The 13,636-nt window shown below is 41.9% G+C and overlaps 4 protein-coding genes across 4 annotated transcripts; 2 read left to right on the forward strand and 2 right to left on the reverse strand.

Moving 5' to 3' along the window:
- Positions 1–392: 392 nt before the first annotated feature.
- On the reverse strand, positions 393–1,719 carry ASPZODRAFT_1505139 (hypothetical protein). Its single transcript, XM_022725631.1, has 4 exons — positions 1,673–1,719; positions 1,225–1,616; positions 861–1,170; positions 393–791 (listed from the first exon to the last, which is right to left on the reverse strand). The coding sequence occupies exons 2-4, from the start codon at positions 1,587–1,589 to the stop codon at positions 432–434; spliced, it is 1,035 nt and encodes a 344-aa protein (XP_022576643.1). The 5' UTR covers positions 1,590–1,616; positions 1,673–1,719; the 3' UTR covers positions 393–431.
- A 677-nt stretch (positions 1,720–2,396) lies between these two features.
- On the reverse strand, positions 2,397–5,238 carry ASPZODRAFT_105758 (hypothetical protein). Its single transcript, XM_022720919.1, has 8 exons — positions 5,040–5,238; positions 4,854–4,976; positions 4,534–4,790; positions 3,934–4,478; positions 3,595–3,865; positions 3,357–3,532; positions 3,113–3,293; positions 2,397–3,027 (listed from the first exon to the last, which is right to left on the reverse strand). The coding sequence occupies exons 1-8, from the start codon at positions 5,072–5,074 to the stop codon at positions 2,456–2,458; spliced, it is 2,160 nt and encodes a 719-aa protein (XP_022576644.1). The 5' UTR covers positions 5,075–5,238; the 3' UTR covers positions 2,397–2,455.
- A 4,641-nt stretch (positions 5,239–9,879) lies between these two features.
- Positions 9,880–10,781, forward strand: ASPZODRAFT_2122789 (hypothetical protein; the record flags this gene model as incomplete). The annotated part of the gene is made up of 1 exon (XM_022727811.1): positions 9,880–10,781. One exon carries the CDS (start codon positions 9,880–9,882, stop codon positions 10,609–10,611), a length of 732 nt encoding a protein of 243 aa, XP_022576645.1. The 3' UTR covers positions 10,612–10,781.
- A 1,196-nt stretch (positions 10,782–11,977) lies between these two features.
- ASPZODRAFT_137481 (hypothetical protein) lies at positions 11,978–13,205 on the forward strand. Its single transcript, XM_022724336.1, has 3 exons — positions 11,978–12,506; positions 12,560–12,803; positions 12,857–13,205. The coding sequence occupies exons 1-3, from the start codon at positions 12,100–12,102 to the stop codon at positions 13,124–13,126; spliced, it is 921 nt and encodes a 306-aa protein (XP_022576646.1). The 5' UTR covers positions 11,978–12,099; the 3' UTR covers positions 13,127–13,205.
- The last annotated feature ends 431 nt before the right edge of the window (positions 13,206–13,636 follow it).

Below are 13,636 nucleotides of genomic sequence, written 5' to 3' on the forward strand. Positions count from 1 at the left end.
TGTTAGATAGAGTCTAGCAATCATACAGGAAGTTTAGCTCAGAGGCAGATACGCGACGTTAAAGCCAACAATAGAATGGCATAATAGAAAACAAGAGAATACTCCAAGGGATATGTCTTCCACAGGCCCTACAGTCTACTAGGCTATAATAATGATAGTTCACCAAAACTTAAATCAAACACTAAATTGACCACTTAATTCAGAGGACCGATTCAGGTCAAATTAGATAATTATCATACTGAAAGAGGAAGTCAATAAGAATAAATATCAAGACGTCTATGATTCAAGTGGTATCTATCAGCTGTCAAACGCTACACCATCTCAAATTTCGACATGGCTTATGAGATGATCTCTAATAAGATAAACTCTTGTTAATGATTATATAGGAAAGTCATTGAATATATAAGCTAATTGATTGTTAAAAATAAAATTTAATCCATGTCCTCCACCTCAATCAGCTCAGCAATTGTGGCTTCCAGGAAGGCCTGCTGCTCCCTAAGGAAGGCAGTCATCTCACGGATATTGAAAGGACGCTTGGTGTCCACCCTCTTCTGCTCCTGCTTTTGCTTCAACCGCAGTCGTTCCTCAAGCACCTCCAGCCGGTACTCGGTGAACCCGTGGTACAGCTCCGACCAGTTGCTGATCGCCCGGGATCCCGTCAAGATCAGCTCATCGCGAATCGTGGGATCCCTGGGTCGGAAGGCAGTCACCATACTGATACGCTCGGGGCCTCCCATGGACTTGAGGGCTGCGTGTTCAATATACCGTCCTTGCATAACCACCGCAGTTCCCTATCTGTGAATTAGCATTGAAATGGAAGATGTAGAGCAGCACTGGGCTGGGTTTAGGATAGGGTTTACCATTGTAGGTCCACGGATCTTTCTGATCTCACCAGAGGGAGTCTTGATCGCAGTCTCTCCACCCACCATGTTACTGCAGTCCGAAAGCATCGTCACACACACAAAGGGGAAGCTGTCATAGTGCCATGCAAAGGCCGAAGAGTCATTGTTACCGTCGCCCTTTGCGATAGCAGAGGAATCATTGTCCACAGAAATATTGATATTGGCAATCTCATAGTCGAATGATACCACGAGATCAACGCCGGCCACCTGGGACACTCGACGGAGGAGCTCCGGTGAGCTCCAGGCATCACAGGTAAAGGGGGCGCGTCTATATATATCAGTTGGATGAAGAGTTCACTCATGCGTAATATCTTGAACCTACTCTCGTCCCATGCCTCGGACCATGTATTTTGCAAAGCTCGATGTATACTGGCAGTCCCGCAGGACGGGCTCGCTGAAGATCTCCGCTCGGATCTGCTTGATGGCTTCGGTGGTGAACAGCGGGAAGGGGTCCGAGGCTGCCACAGGCGAGATGCCATGACCTTCAAGGCCTATCTCCTTCATCGTGGTGATTCCTTTGGGGGGCTGGAATTCCAGGTGCCTCTCCGCATCGAACACTTGCTTTTCGGGCATGCGAGCACCGTCGATGAGCCACTGGGGCAGCGTTGTGCTGGGACGAGTCGCCTTCTTGGTGGTTGGGCCTACCACCGTGGGTGGGGCAGGACGCAGTTCGGCAATCGAAGGCATTTTTTCTGGGTTTGTAGAACTCTGAGTCTGTAGAGCTTGAAGTCTTAGCTGGATAGTCAACCTTGGTAGAGTGGGAAGCAAACTGGTTGAGGAAAATGATCCCTTCTTATGGGCTTCCTGATTCTTCTGCAATATAAGTAGAGAGATTGATAGCGTCGCCCGATTTTCCGTGGGTCCGGACAGTATCTCCATCTATCTGGTATAGATCGGGTGACCAAACCAGAATCCTAGTCGAGATTGGGATGACAGGCATCTCTGTAACCTCACCAAACCACTGGAGAAGATCTGATAAGCTCAAGGAAAGCTGGCCTGGAAGCAGACCCAAACGCTCCCGAAACTCCGATCTATCATCACTGCGATCGGTATCTCGGGTAGCTCGTCAGAGGAGGAAGAGGGGACCGATAGGGGGCCGACAGGCAATGCCCCTGTATGGGCTAGTAGACAGTGCACACACGACGTGATAGAGAAAAGGCAAACATAGTGGCAATGATCCGATCCAGATGGACTCCACCAACACAATTTCGAGTCCAAATTAAGGCAATCATACTAACTCCATTGGACACAAGTACCGTCCAGATTGCAACCCGAGAAACTGGCAGATACATCATTAATATGTCTTATTCAATAGGTTTTCTTGCCTTCATCTCGATCAGAAATTCTATATCATGTTGAAGCATGGAGTGGATGATAGTCTTCTCCAAGATTCTCACTTTCCCTTTCTCACAACAGCCTTAGTTTTGGGCTTATCACTTCAAGCTGGGAAGTCCTATAGTTACAGGATCTACCTTCTTTATATATGTTAGTGAAGCCCTAACGTCATTATCATTGGTGGCAAGCTTAAAGATTCAATACATCACTATTATGCTTCACATATTATTGAAATCGCCCTGGTTGACAGTATTGCCCTCTATGAGCCAGTCTGGCTGTAAATCCCATATTCCTTGAGTAAGGCCTTGGGACCCTATCTGATCCACGATAGAGAGAAACTCATTTGATGAAATTCCCACGGCCTCGAGGGAATCGGAGTTTTGTGCCAATGAGTCTTGCGTCAATATAAATGACTCAACATCCTCTACTGAAGCCGCGTGCCACTCCATGGCCGTAGAAGACAAGCTCCCCTCCCGCTCCTCCTCCTGCACTGTGTCCATCCTAGAGCTACCGGCAGTCTCTCGTTCTTTGGCATTGGATAACGTCAAACCTTGGATTCCCTGTTGCCTGATCCTGTTCGAGAGCTCTCCAAACAAGAACTGCATGTGAAGAAGTTCGGTTCGCCGGACCTCGGCAACTCGATTGCCACCCGAGACAAGCCGGTCAAGGACCTGATGAGCCGCCCTGGTGTGGTGATTGTCCATTGCATCAAATTGAAAGAGTGTATCGGCTATCGTCAAGTGGAGAGCGGCTGCGAAGGTGAATTCCAGATCAAAGGGAAGGAATGTCTCTAATGTTGAGGAGTTAGCTCAATCCTCGCTCTAAGCAAGCACAAATGAAAGAATGGGAAGAGGCCTGCATGGAAGGGATAGTACCAAGAATAATATTGTCGTCTGAGATGATTTCTAGCGACTTGATAGCTGATTTAATGCCAATAGAAACAATACTTCTTGGAAGAACCAAGAATTGGTGCCATTCCTCTTCTGGCCGGTCAATTTTCTCCATCCTTTCCTTCAAAACGGAGAGAAGAAGCGGCCGTGTTGCAAGAATAACACACTTTTGTTATCATTGTTAGTAATACACACACATTGAGCATTTAAGTAAGTAGGCCACACACACCTTATGATACAGTAAGATAATGAACCGCATATCATGGGGCATCGTGTCCATGGAAGATTGAAACCCAGAGGGAAATATGTCTTCAATTTCTTCAGCAAGCCCGGCCATTGCCTGGAGTATCTCTCTGGTCAGATCCATAAAATGACCCAGTGGTGTTTTCTCGGTCCTAAATATTTCTGGCAAAGGACGTTAGAGAAGACCTTCAAGATTGGCCAATGAATACATGGATTAAACACACTACTCAAGATAGACGACATCATCTGTGATAGTCTCACTTGTAGACTAAAAGTAGCATTTTGTGAGCCATCACCCGGTACATCGACCAAGGCGGAGATATCAAAGTCCTGGACGGTCATAGGAAGCCCAAGCGCAGAGGAGATCTGGCGATCTATAATGTACAGTGACCACCAGATGTTTCGGCATCTAGTGACTGTTTCATGGCCCAACTCATCCTCTGGAAGCTGAGTATGAAGCCCCTCCAGCTGTGCTATTCGTATGGCCTGACCAATCTATTCCAGGGTATCTCAGTCAGCATATGGTCTCTCCATGATGTGAGATGGCATGCTGGCCCTCTTACATAGGAGTGCGCTCCCTCCCTGTGATCGATTGAATATAGGTACAGAGATATGAGAGCCAGATTTTCGATCACAGCGAGGCTATCTCTGCAGGTGAATGTATGGTTTGGCATAAGAGACATGGCACACAGGAATAGCTTCGATCCAGGCGGGCCACCCTCTGTTTTTGTCCGTGAAGAAAACACCTTTCCAAACGCGAGAACAAGTAGTAGCTGGATGAGCCACATGCGAGAGTGGGCCGATTCACCAGCTGCTCGGCGCTCATAAAAGTGTTGTATCTGGGCAGCAAAATCGGCATTCAAAAGGCGATAGATTTGATTTAGATAGAATTTGACAGTGTTGAAAGCATGAATGGCCTGGTCGACTGAGGGTAAAGGTATAGTATCCAAGCAGTCCCGGGTGTTTCGCAAGTTACTCCAGTCGAGAGGATATATGTCTCCATCCAAATGGAGATTTAAAGTCTCAGGCGAGGCTAGATTGAGTTTTTCACTCATCATGACAGCAAGTCTTGCAACAAATGACCAAGGAGAGGTTGGCGCCAGCCAGACTATACCTTTAAATTAGAATAAAGGTGAAAGAGAAAGCATTGTGGGAGAACTCACGCCAATTGCGTTTTTTGGAAGCGGCATCTTTGATCACGGTCGTAGGCAGCGCAAAGGGACTGGTCCATATACTAAGCATGGACTCGCTTTCCTGAGATGGGCCTCTCGGTGCAATTCCAACCGGCTCAGATAGAGTGCTCTTGTCGGATGGAGGTGGAGTGTGCTGATTTTGTTCTTCAGGGTCAGAGGAGCCTCTCAAGCGTCCTGTTCCCCCTGTTGCCCTTCCTCTAGCTTGATTCTGGAGGTCACGTAAGTATCTGGTAATTTCAGATTTTAGCATATTACACCCGTCGCATATATACATCTATCAAAGGGCTTACCTTTCAGAAATTAAGACCTTTGTGTTGGAATCTGAGAAATAACAATCTGTCTTGCGGCGATGGCAGTTCTGACAGGGCCTTTCTCCGGTACACCTAATTTTACTTTGCCGACAGGCAACACAACTAACCAGATAATCAGTAGAGATTCACTATAGATATTTATCAACTGGTTTTGGACACACTCACGCTTTTGCTGCTCGTTTTGATCTGCGATTTTCCATCTGTATCTATTTCATTTGTTGTGTTTGGGTAAAAATAAAAACGGAGGACCAATCAAGGCATGCAAGTTTAAATTAATGATAAATCACAGGCAAAAAGAAATGAATTTATTCATTTTGAGGGATCTCCATGCCCTATCGTTCACTGCTTTTTTCGCCTGCCAGGGAGATATATATCATAGACTTTGGTGGTTGGAATCGGGGACCATGGACCGTTGCTTATGTGGGACAATGTACTATTTTACTGCGCTGAGAAACATGTTGAACAAGCCACTGTGTGGGGTACATAGCATATGATAAGTCCTAGTTAGTACTTGACTGGTTAGGTGGAGGAATCACTGGTTGGCAAGCTACATCATATTGAATAATTAATATTCAGTAGAAATCAATGCGCCTCTTTAGATTTCTATAACTATATATAAGATCAATATTATTATAGCAACTAAACTTTATGGAACTTTGAAAAGGCTTAATTTGCTATTTATGAGTCAGTAAGCCTTGTTTATCTACATTTCTTGGCCTCTTTTCGATATTCTTGTTTTGTGGGTTTAACCAATATAAATATATCTTCTATATAGAATGTGTTTAACCGGTTGAAATAAGCAATTGAATAGATGATTATCATTATATAAAAGTCAATAGGAGTAGCAGGAATTCCCGGGAGCAGTGGCAGAGATATCAATAAAAACTATAAATAAAATCATTTCTATCATTATGAGAAATACATTAGCGTGAATGAAGAGATAAGATCTCCGGCTAAGCGCGGAAGTCAGCGGAACCTTCCGCCGCCTCCTATAAGCCCAACTCACAACAATTTATGACAGATAGTCCAAAGGGCCATGATAAATAGGCATACAATTTATGATGAGAACAAACTATAGAGTAGTGATGTAAATAAGGAATAATATTGTTATTCAGATAATTGCATGTAAGAGTTGCACCGTAATTACCTAATTACCTAATTAACAGCAGGGGAGACAAGAATTTTTGACAAGGGCTGACCACTTACTCAGCTGATAAGGCCTCCGCACAGTCAGTGCTTATCATCTGACTTGGCAAGCGGGGGTAAAAAACCCGACAATCCTGATGACCATTCAGTCCCGGGCAAATTAACTATTCCGGGTTAATAAATCCCCTCTTTAAATGGTGACTTGGACCTAAGAAAGAGGGGGACGCCACAATAAGTCACCGGTTATCTACACATAGTACCTAGTAGGTCAGGCTTGGCCCCCTTGGTGTTAACCCATGATGTATGATGTAATTTATACCTTATCGCAAGAGATGACAATACTGTACAAGGGGCTTAATTGCTAGTCAAAGTTGGGTGGGCGATCAATCTGACTAATCTAAACAGGATAGACAGTAACAGTTTCAAAACAGCCAGGAGGTGCATTGAGGCGAGCCCCACCATGACGCCTGGGCTGTGTCCAGGTTACGCTGATCTATCTGCTGCTGCCCTTGACAACCAATATAGCAATCGCTTCCCTGCCCTGGCAAACGCACGTCAACCACAAGACGACTGAGAGTAAGGCGAGGGTGGCTTATAGCGGCGGGTGCACATTTGTCTCTTGTTTTCTACCCTCCCGATCCTGATAATTACCATTTCTATCCCCCCCTCTAGACCAATGAGATTCTAGTCTGATATAAGACCTTGACCAGCGGCCAGACTATCATGCACCATACCAGCTTATTCAGGCTATTCCCATTTGTTAATAACTGGACTCTATATGTAGTAGCATACCGGGACGACACATGTCAATACCACCACCAAGAAGGGCGGCCAAAGGGCCCAGTGTATCGAGCTGCCATGTGAGGGGGTTGTTACGTCTCTACCCTCTCTATAGAAGATATTCATACCGACAGACTAAGCACCCTAGCTGGCCGCTGTATCCCCCTGGATGGAGCAAACATACCGGCGGCGACGGCGGTAGAGGCGGCATGGCGATGGCGATGGGATATCAACAGACTCATCGTCCTTGACGACATCCAGCGGCAGCCTAACCCTCGTCAACGGCCCCGTCATAAAGGTCATCTAGAATGTCCTGGTGAGCACCACTGACGCCTTCACAGCGCTCGAGTCCAGCGTTATGGACGCCCTGTATGGCGCCAAGCTGTTGTACTAGAAAACTACTATTACGGATACAGGCGCAGCTAATGTCATAATAGAGAAGCACATCTATACTATCGCTAATGCCGCAGGTGTATTCCTCGCCTGTTAGATAGAGGTTATTCTCTATTCTATAAAGTCTTTGTGGAGTCTACTCTCTATGGGGGAGCTTATAGTTCCGTTTACATATTGACTTTGACTTTGACTTTGAATATGTCAACTATGTCGACTAAGGCAATAATGATGGCGCTTCCTGCTTTATGCTTGGGGGCTGGTTGCGCTGCCCGCCACCTAACTGGCTGTGAAAGTAATGTGGGTGTAGATGCCGAGCTAATATAATGCCAGAGTAGCTGTGATGAGGACACTATGAGGGAATGTGAAATGCATTCTGGCATGAATTTAGCTTTATAGTGAAGATCAGTGGTTTATATTAGCTTAAATCTAAACTCTACTCATAAAAATATACTGTAATGTGGCCTTAGTTAAAATATCTTAATAGTAATATTTAAACCTTAAGCATAGAACAGTATATGAATAAGATATACAGTAGGGTTGAGTGTCTTAGTGTATCTTGGCTACTCTCTTCTTGACTATAATTTAGCTATATCTTGTTGGTATGCATACTAGGACCACACATAGTTGGCGTTGAGGTTGTCTATGATCTGGAATACTAGTAAAGATATACTAGCCGTGGGCTTATATGTTACTTAATTTATATTGTCAACTTGCTTCTTATTGACTTCTAGCTTAATGGTTATTTAACTATTAGTCACTAATTCTGACTATATTAACTAGTTAATAAATTAGTATCAAACTATATAATTCTTTCTTTCCCCTTAATTCCTAGTAGTCTAGTCATGAAGTCACCATCCTTGATCAATTGAGTCTTATTCCATTATTAAAGTAGTAGAATGATCTCGGTATGTGGCTATAGACCAAGTCTTGTAGAGTGCTTACTAAGTAAATATTTGTAGCTATATATAAATATATTTTACGTCAGGATTTTTTACCTCCTGTCACATAAATAAGAAGTTATAGGAATACACTGATATCTGATATCAAAAATAAAATGAAGAGGGTACAAAGTTCTTAAACAGAGTAATTAGTTTAATGGTTAACATTTCATCATGACACTGGCGCAGATGAAAAGACAGCCGGTTTAAGCCCTTTTATCAATTATATATTATCCCATATATCTTGACAAATATGCTCCGTTACTAGTATAGAGTAGATAATAGGACCTTATAATAGAAGGGATTTTAATATATCAACCAGATATTTGCATATTAATTTCTGTATTAATAGTATTCCCCTTTATAAGGGGATTACTATGCTAATGTTTGTGTTGACTTCACATTGATTCCTAATGTGATTCCTCAACTATTCTTGGACTAGTCACTTGACTGATTCCATGTGGGCCTAAGTTGACATCCCTACATTCCACACCCTTTCCATTTCTACTAAATAATACATAAGTTATTGGCATCCCTACATTCTTACTAGTTAAATTCTATTACTGGCTGAGATTGAGACTAAACACAGCTAGCCAGATTATGCAGCTACATCCAAAGGTTTACATATTTATCTGCGAGCTGAAGTCCGTTTACCCCTATCTTACATATGTGCCGTATCTGCGCAATTCCTGTCAGGTAAATGGGTTAGATGATATAGATAGTAGATTTCCTATTGGAGATGCTACAATAAACTAGAAGTCAATAATGTATTATAAGCTTTCATAAGTACCAAAGATATATCCATCATCAATAAAATCCCCCACCACTTCTTTTACGTCACTAATGGTACAGTTAGGCTATGAGGTTGATACAACTAATATAGATGGACAGGCTTAGATATTAAATATAGCTTAGTATTAGAGGAAAGACATTACCATAAAAAATTCACTTGAAAGAGGATAGAGCACTCAAGGGTCGGGCGCGGCTGGACAGACAGCCTTCAGCATTATATAGACAACCTAAATAGCTATATTTAGTCCTAATTAATAAAAATATTAGCCTAAGAGACTATTAAGTTTTAATACTAATTCAATAAGAATATAGGAATATTAGTATATTAGAATCTATATTTCAGTAGGGGTGTAAGGGGGTAAGGAATGAAACATAGGCCTAAGGCATTAATTATAGAATTATTAAGGAATCATTAAGGTATTAACTAAGAAATCATTAATGGATTATTAATCAATTATTAATAAATCATTAATAAATCATCAATTAAGGAATCAACTAAAGAACTAATTTCTTAATTAATTAAGAAATTAATTAAGAAATTAAATTTACTTTAGATATCTTTAACTCATCTATATACCTAGATATTATATAGGCTAAAGCTAACTATAAAGGGCTATTTAGGCTGTCTATATAATGCTGAAGGCTGTCTGTCAAATCCCGAAGGCTGTCCGTCAAAAGCCAGAGGCTGTCTGTCCAGCCGCACCCCCAATGGTCATACAGCAGCTATATGGTAGGACAGGAAGGAATGGATAAACAGGAGTGCCTAGCAGGTACTCTATAAATATATTATGATGTAAGAAAATATATCCTTTTATAAGCTCATTATTACTTAAGAGTGGGTAATTTTATATAAAGGTAAGCTGGTTATCCTTAAACACACTAGATCTATGTCTATAATTCATAGGTTATATACTTAAGAACTTATCCTTATATCTTCACCTAAGAAAGCTTAAATCATGTCTTTATCTCATAACCAAATTCATCAATACTCTCTTATAAATGCCCTCATGCAGGGTATTTGTGTGGAGGGTTTGCCAGCATCCCAGCTGCCCGAAAAAGGAGACCACGGCCTTGGGACACTTTCTGGTCTAAATGGAGAGATAGTTATCATAGATGGAGTCTGTTATCATTTCACCGCAAGTGGAGGTGCTCATATTCTGGGAGACCAAGAAATCATTGCCTTTATCATGATTACAAGGTTTCAACCAGTGAACATTGTCCAACTTCCTCATCTATCCTTCGAATCACTTTACAAACAGATTTCTGGCCTACATGAAGCTGCCAGGAACTGCTTTTGTGCGATCAAAATTGAGGGTCATTTCACCCAGATTAAATATCGAGTCATCCCAGGACAGTCCCGACCAGGAGAAACACTACTAGAGCTGCAAGAAAGGCAGCTGATTCAGACATTCAGCCACCAGTCAGGAACTTTATTTGGATTCATGTCGCCTGGCTATACAGCTGGACTCAGTGTCCCAGGGATTCATTTACACTTCCTGTCTAAGGACCGACAACACGGAGGGCATGTGCTGGACTTTGAGACCAACAGTCAACCAGCTACATTGTCGACTGCTGTTATCCGGAAGTATAATCTTGAAATCCCAGATACCAAGGAATTCGGTACCAAGTGTGTGATAGTTCACGACAAAGTTGATCTTGATAGGGCCGAGGGAATGCACCATTCATGATCAAGTAAGACAAGGGATGATGAAGATCAACTTCATTAAATGTTATGATAGATAATTATTACAACAGAATGGAAAAAGAGAAGGGTAATGAGTATTATTTGCAGAGCGAGGCTCTGCAGCCCTAATACGATCCAGTCAAAATTGCGATCTCAATTCTAATTATTAGTGAGCTCTAATCTTATTAATTGGCCGCCTGCTGAATCAGGGCTTCCTATTAGCTTATTAAAGTAAACATTATATAACTATCTATATATAGAAGTTAGGGCTTAAATTTAGGGTATTATAATTATATATATTGATTCCATGTTGATCCTTGCACCAATTCCATATTGATTCCTTCATCGATTCCCGCATCAATTCCTGGGGGATTCCTGGGCTGATTCCGTGTTGATTCTACATAGATTCCTGTGTCGATTCCTGTGTCGATTCCTGTCTTAATTTCTTGCCTGATTTCTTTGCTGATTTGTTCATGATTTCTAGGGCTATTTGATATTAATTTATTAATTAATTCAACCTTCTCTATGAGTTGAGGGCTGTAGGTCTGGATTGGCTCCCAGTAGGTTAAGCCATCTAATTAAGCATCTATAGTAATAGACAGGCCACCTGTGTTGCTCTGCAATGAATGACTTACGACGAACACGTGACGCCCCTGTAAAGCCTAAGCAAGCCTGGGGATCCGGGGAGCGGCATGCCCCCTGATATATATAACAAAGTTGAAAGAGCACTAGCCCATTCAGACACTTGAGGCCTAACCCACCGCCCAAATAACCCACAATAGAACACCACCCGAGAAGACAATTGGAGTAGTGTATTAGGGTTAAGGCGATGAACTCGCTGAGCCCTTCCTTAAATAAGATATTTATCTACATCAGGGAGATCAGGGTTGAAGAAGTCAAGAAATCTGCCAATTAGAAATAGTTGAGATAATGATGTCACTCAATCCAGATATCTAATATTGAATATCTATATATCCACTGTACCAGTTATATATCTAGGATACCTAGGTACTAGGACTATAATGCTGAGCAATTCAAAGAAAATACTGGTATACTATTGTTCTATATGCTTAAATATGATGTGATATAGGGTCTGTCAGGGCCTAATGTTGGATAAATTTAGTACTCCAAGTAATATTTACTGTCATGCTTATTAATAAATGTATTGGGGCCAAATCTTCCAAGCTAATCCTCTAAGGCTGGGCTTAATCCTCTGGCTGACAATCCAGATCATCAGATAGTCTCTTGGCCTACTTCAGCTTTGATCCTGCCAAGCCCTTCATACGAAGAGGTAAGACTTTAGTGCATGTTATATAAGGTTGACTTTTCAAGCGGCTGTGCAGCAATTTAATTACCATTCTAGGGATATAGTCAGTCTATCAACAAAAGCTGACATCACCTAAGCTTTTAGACATGGTTATATAAGTATCACTTTAATTTTTTATTTTGCATACTTTGGCAATATAATAACAACAACAACAACAATAATAATATGGGCTTCTTCTCTGGCAAGTGTGAGCCTGATGCGGCTGATAATCAGTGGTCATCATACTGTCCCTCGGTGCCTGTCGCCTTCCTCTTCTTCGTCCTGTTCAGCGTCTCCTTCGTCTTCCACTGCTTTCAAGCTCTCCGACACCGCCAGCTCTTCTGTCTCGTTATGATCACCGGTGTGCTCTGGGAGGTTGCTGCCTTCGCCTCACGCGTCTATTCTGCCAAAAGTCCCACACAGAAGGGCGTGTTTGATACCTCATACCTGCTTCTCATTCTTGCGCCCGTCTGTGTCAACGCCTTCGACTACATGGTTGTCTCGCGTCTGGTGCGCCGCTTTCTCTTCCGGCAGCGCGTGTGCGGCTTGAGTGGACGAGTTATGGGCAAGCTTTTTGTCTGCTGTGATATTGTGTATGTTGGAAAGATTAATAATACTGAACTAAAAACTATATCTAATATTATAGATCCTTCATTGTACAGATCGGCGGGGGGTTGATGACCCTGAGCTCCAAATCCAGCACCGAAAAAACCGGCCTCCATATTTTGACCTTTGGAGTGGTATTCCAGCAGGCCCTGATCGTCTTCTTCTTTGTGGTCACAGTAGTCTGTGGACGAAAGACAGCCTATACCGTTAGAAACTCGCAAACTATCCAGGCTGGGATTCAGAAAACTCTGCATGTTGTCCAGGGATCTTTAATTCTAATTTCTGTAAGTATATATATACACACCAATTCCGATATCTATATACTGATAGTGGCTAGTACCGCATCATCTATCGTATTGTTGAGTTTTCCTCTGGCGAAGGCAGCTCCCTGAACAGCTACATTGATAACCACGAGTGGTGTGTATATGTTTTCGATGCTGGCCCGATGTTCCTTGCCGTCCTTTTGATGAATATCTGGCATCCGGGCGCCGTCTTGAAAAAGTCCAAGGATTACTATGATGATTCAGTGCCCGTGGCGGAGATGGAGCACCAGCCTCTGGCGACTACACCATCCCCATATGAGCATGAAGAATTACAGGTTAGGTGATTGTGAATGTATATTTATAGTTGAGCATCAGGTGGAGTTTTATATGATAGTCTATAGGGCAAATCTCATACTTTAGATACTTACTAAACCTTTATATTTCTTCTTTATTAAATAATTTGTTTTTATAAGGCAAATCTCATATTTTTGATACTTCCTAAACCTTCATATTTTTTCTTTATTTTGGAATATGATAGTTCATTTTTTGAGAGGATTTCAAAAATATAGTCCTTTTTCTTATAGGCCTAAAGGTGGTGGAGTTATAAGGGGTTAAAGATATTATAGAAACCTTAATCTAATTAGTATAGAACTCTTATATTAAACTTAATTAAGATTTCTATAATATCTTTAATATTTTAATAACTAGAGGGGCTATAGACCTTAGCTAAGCTTCTAAAGAAAGCTTATTCTCTATATAGTTATCTATTCTTACTATAGATTAAATAAGGAATATTAAGGTAGTATAGTTATAGGTTAAAATCTCTACTATTTATATATATATATAGCTATATA

The sequence above is a fragment of the Penicilliopsis zonata genome, assembly GCF_001890105.1.
Source record: "Penicilliopsis zonata CBS 506.65 unplaced genomic scaffold ASPZOscaffold_39, whole genome shotgun sequence".
NCBI lineage: Eukaryota > Fungi > Ascomycota > Eurotiomycetes > Eurotiales > Aspergillaceae > Penicilliopsis > Penicilliopsis zonata.

What these genes read in the sequence shown, in the direction of transcription:
- ASPZODRAFT_1505139 (XM_022725631.1), bottom strand. Translation starts at nt 1,589, where the DNA reads ATGCCTTCGATTGCCGAACTGCGTCCTGCCCCACCCACGGTGGTAGGC. An exon ending in GTCCGAGGCATGGGACGAGA is followed by an intron (nt 1,171 to 1,224) that starts GTAGGTTCAAGA and finishes TGATATATATAG; the next exon opens with ACGCGCCCCCTTTACCTGTG. An exon ending in AGATCCGTGGACCTACAATG is followed by an intron (nt 792 to 860) that starts GTAAACCCTATC and finishes ATTCACAGATAG; the next exon opens with GGAACTGCGGTGGTTATGCA.
- ASPZODRAFT_105758 (XM_022720919.1), bottom strand. Translation starts at nt 5,074, where the DNA reads ATGGAAAATCGCAGATCAAAACGAGCAGCAAAAGC. An exon ending in TCAAAACGAGCAGCAAAAGC is followed by an intron (nt 4,977 to 5,039) that starts GTGAGTGTGTCC and finishes TTATCTGGTTAG; the next exon opens with TTGTGTTGCCTGTCGGCAAA. An exon ending in TTCCAAAAAACGCAATTGGC is followed by an intron (nt 4,479 to 4,533) that starts GTGAGTTCTCCC and finishes TTAAAGGTATAG; the next exon opens with TCTGGCTGGCGCCAACCTCT.
- ASPZODRAFT_137481 (XM_022724336.1), top strand. Translation starts at nt 12,100, where the DNA reads ATGGGCTTCTTCTCTGGCAAGTGTGAGCCTGATGCGGCTGATAATCAG. An exon ending in TTTGTCTGCTGTGATATTGT is followed by an intron (nt 12,507 to 12,559) that starts GTATGTTGGAAA and finishes CTAATATTATAG; the next exon opens with ATCCTTCATTGTACAGATCG. An exon ending in GATCTTTAATTCTAATTTCT is followed by an intron (nt 12,804 to 12,856) that starts GTAAGTATATAT and finishes GATAGTGGCTAG; the next exon opens with TACCGCATCATCTATCGTAT.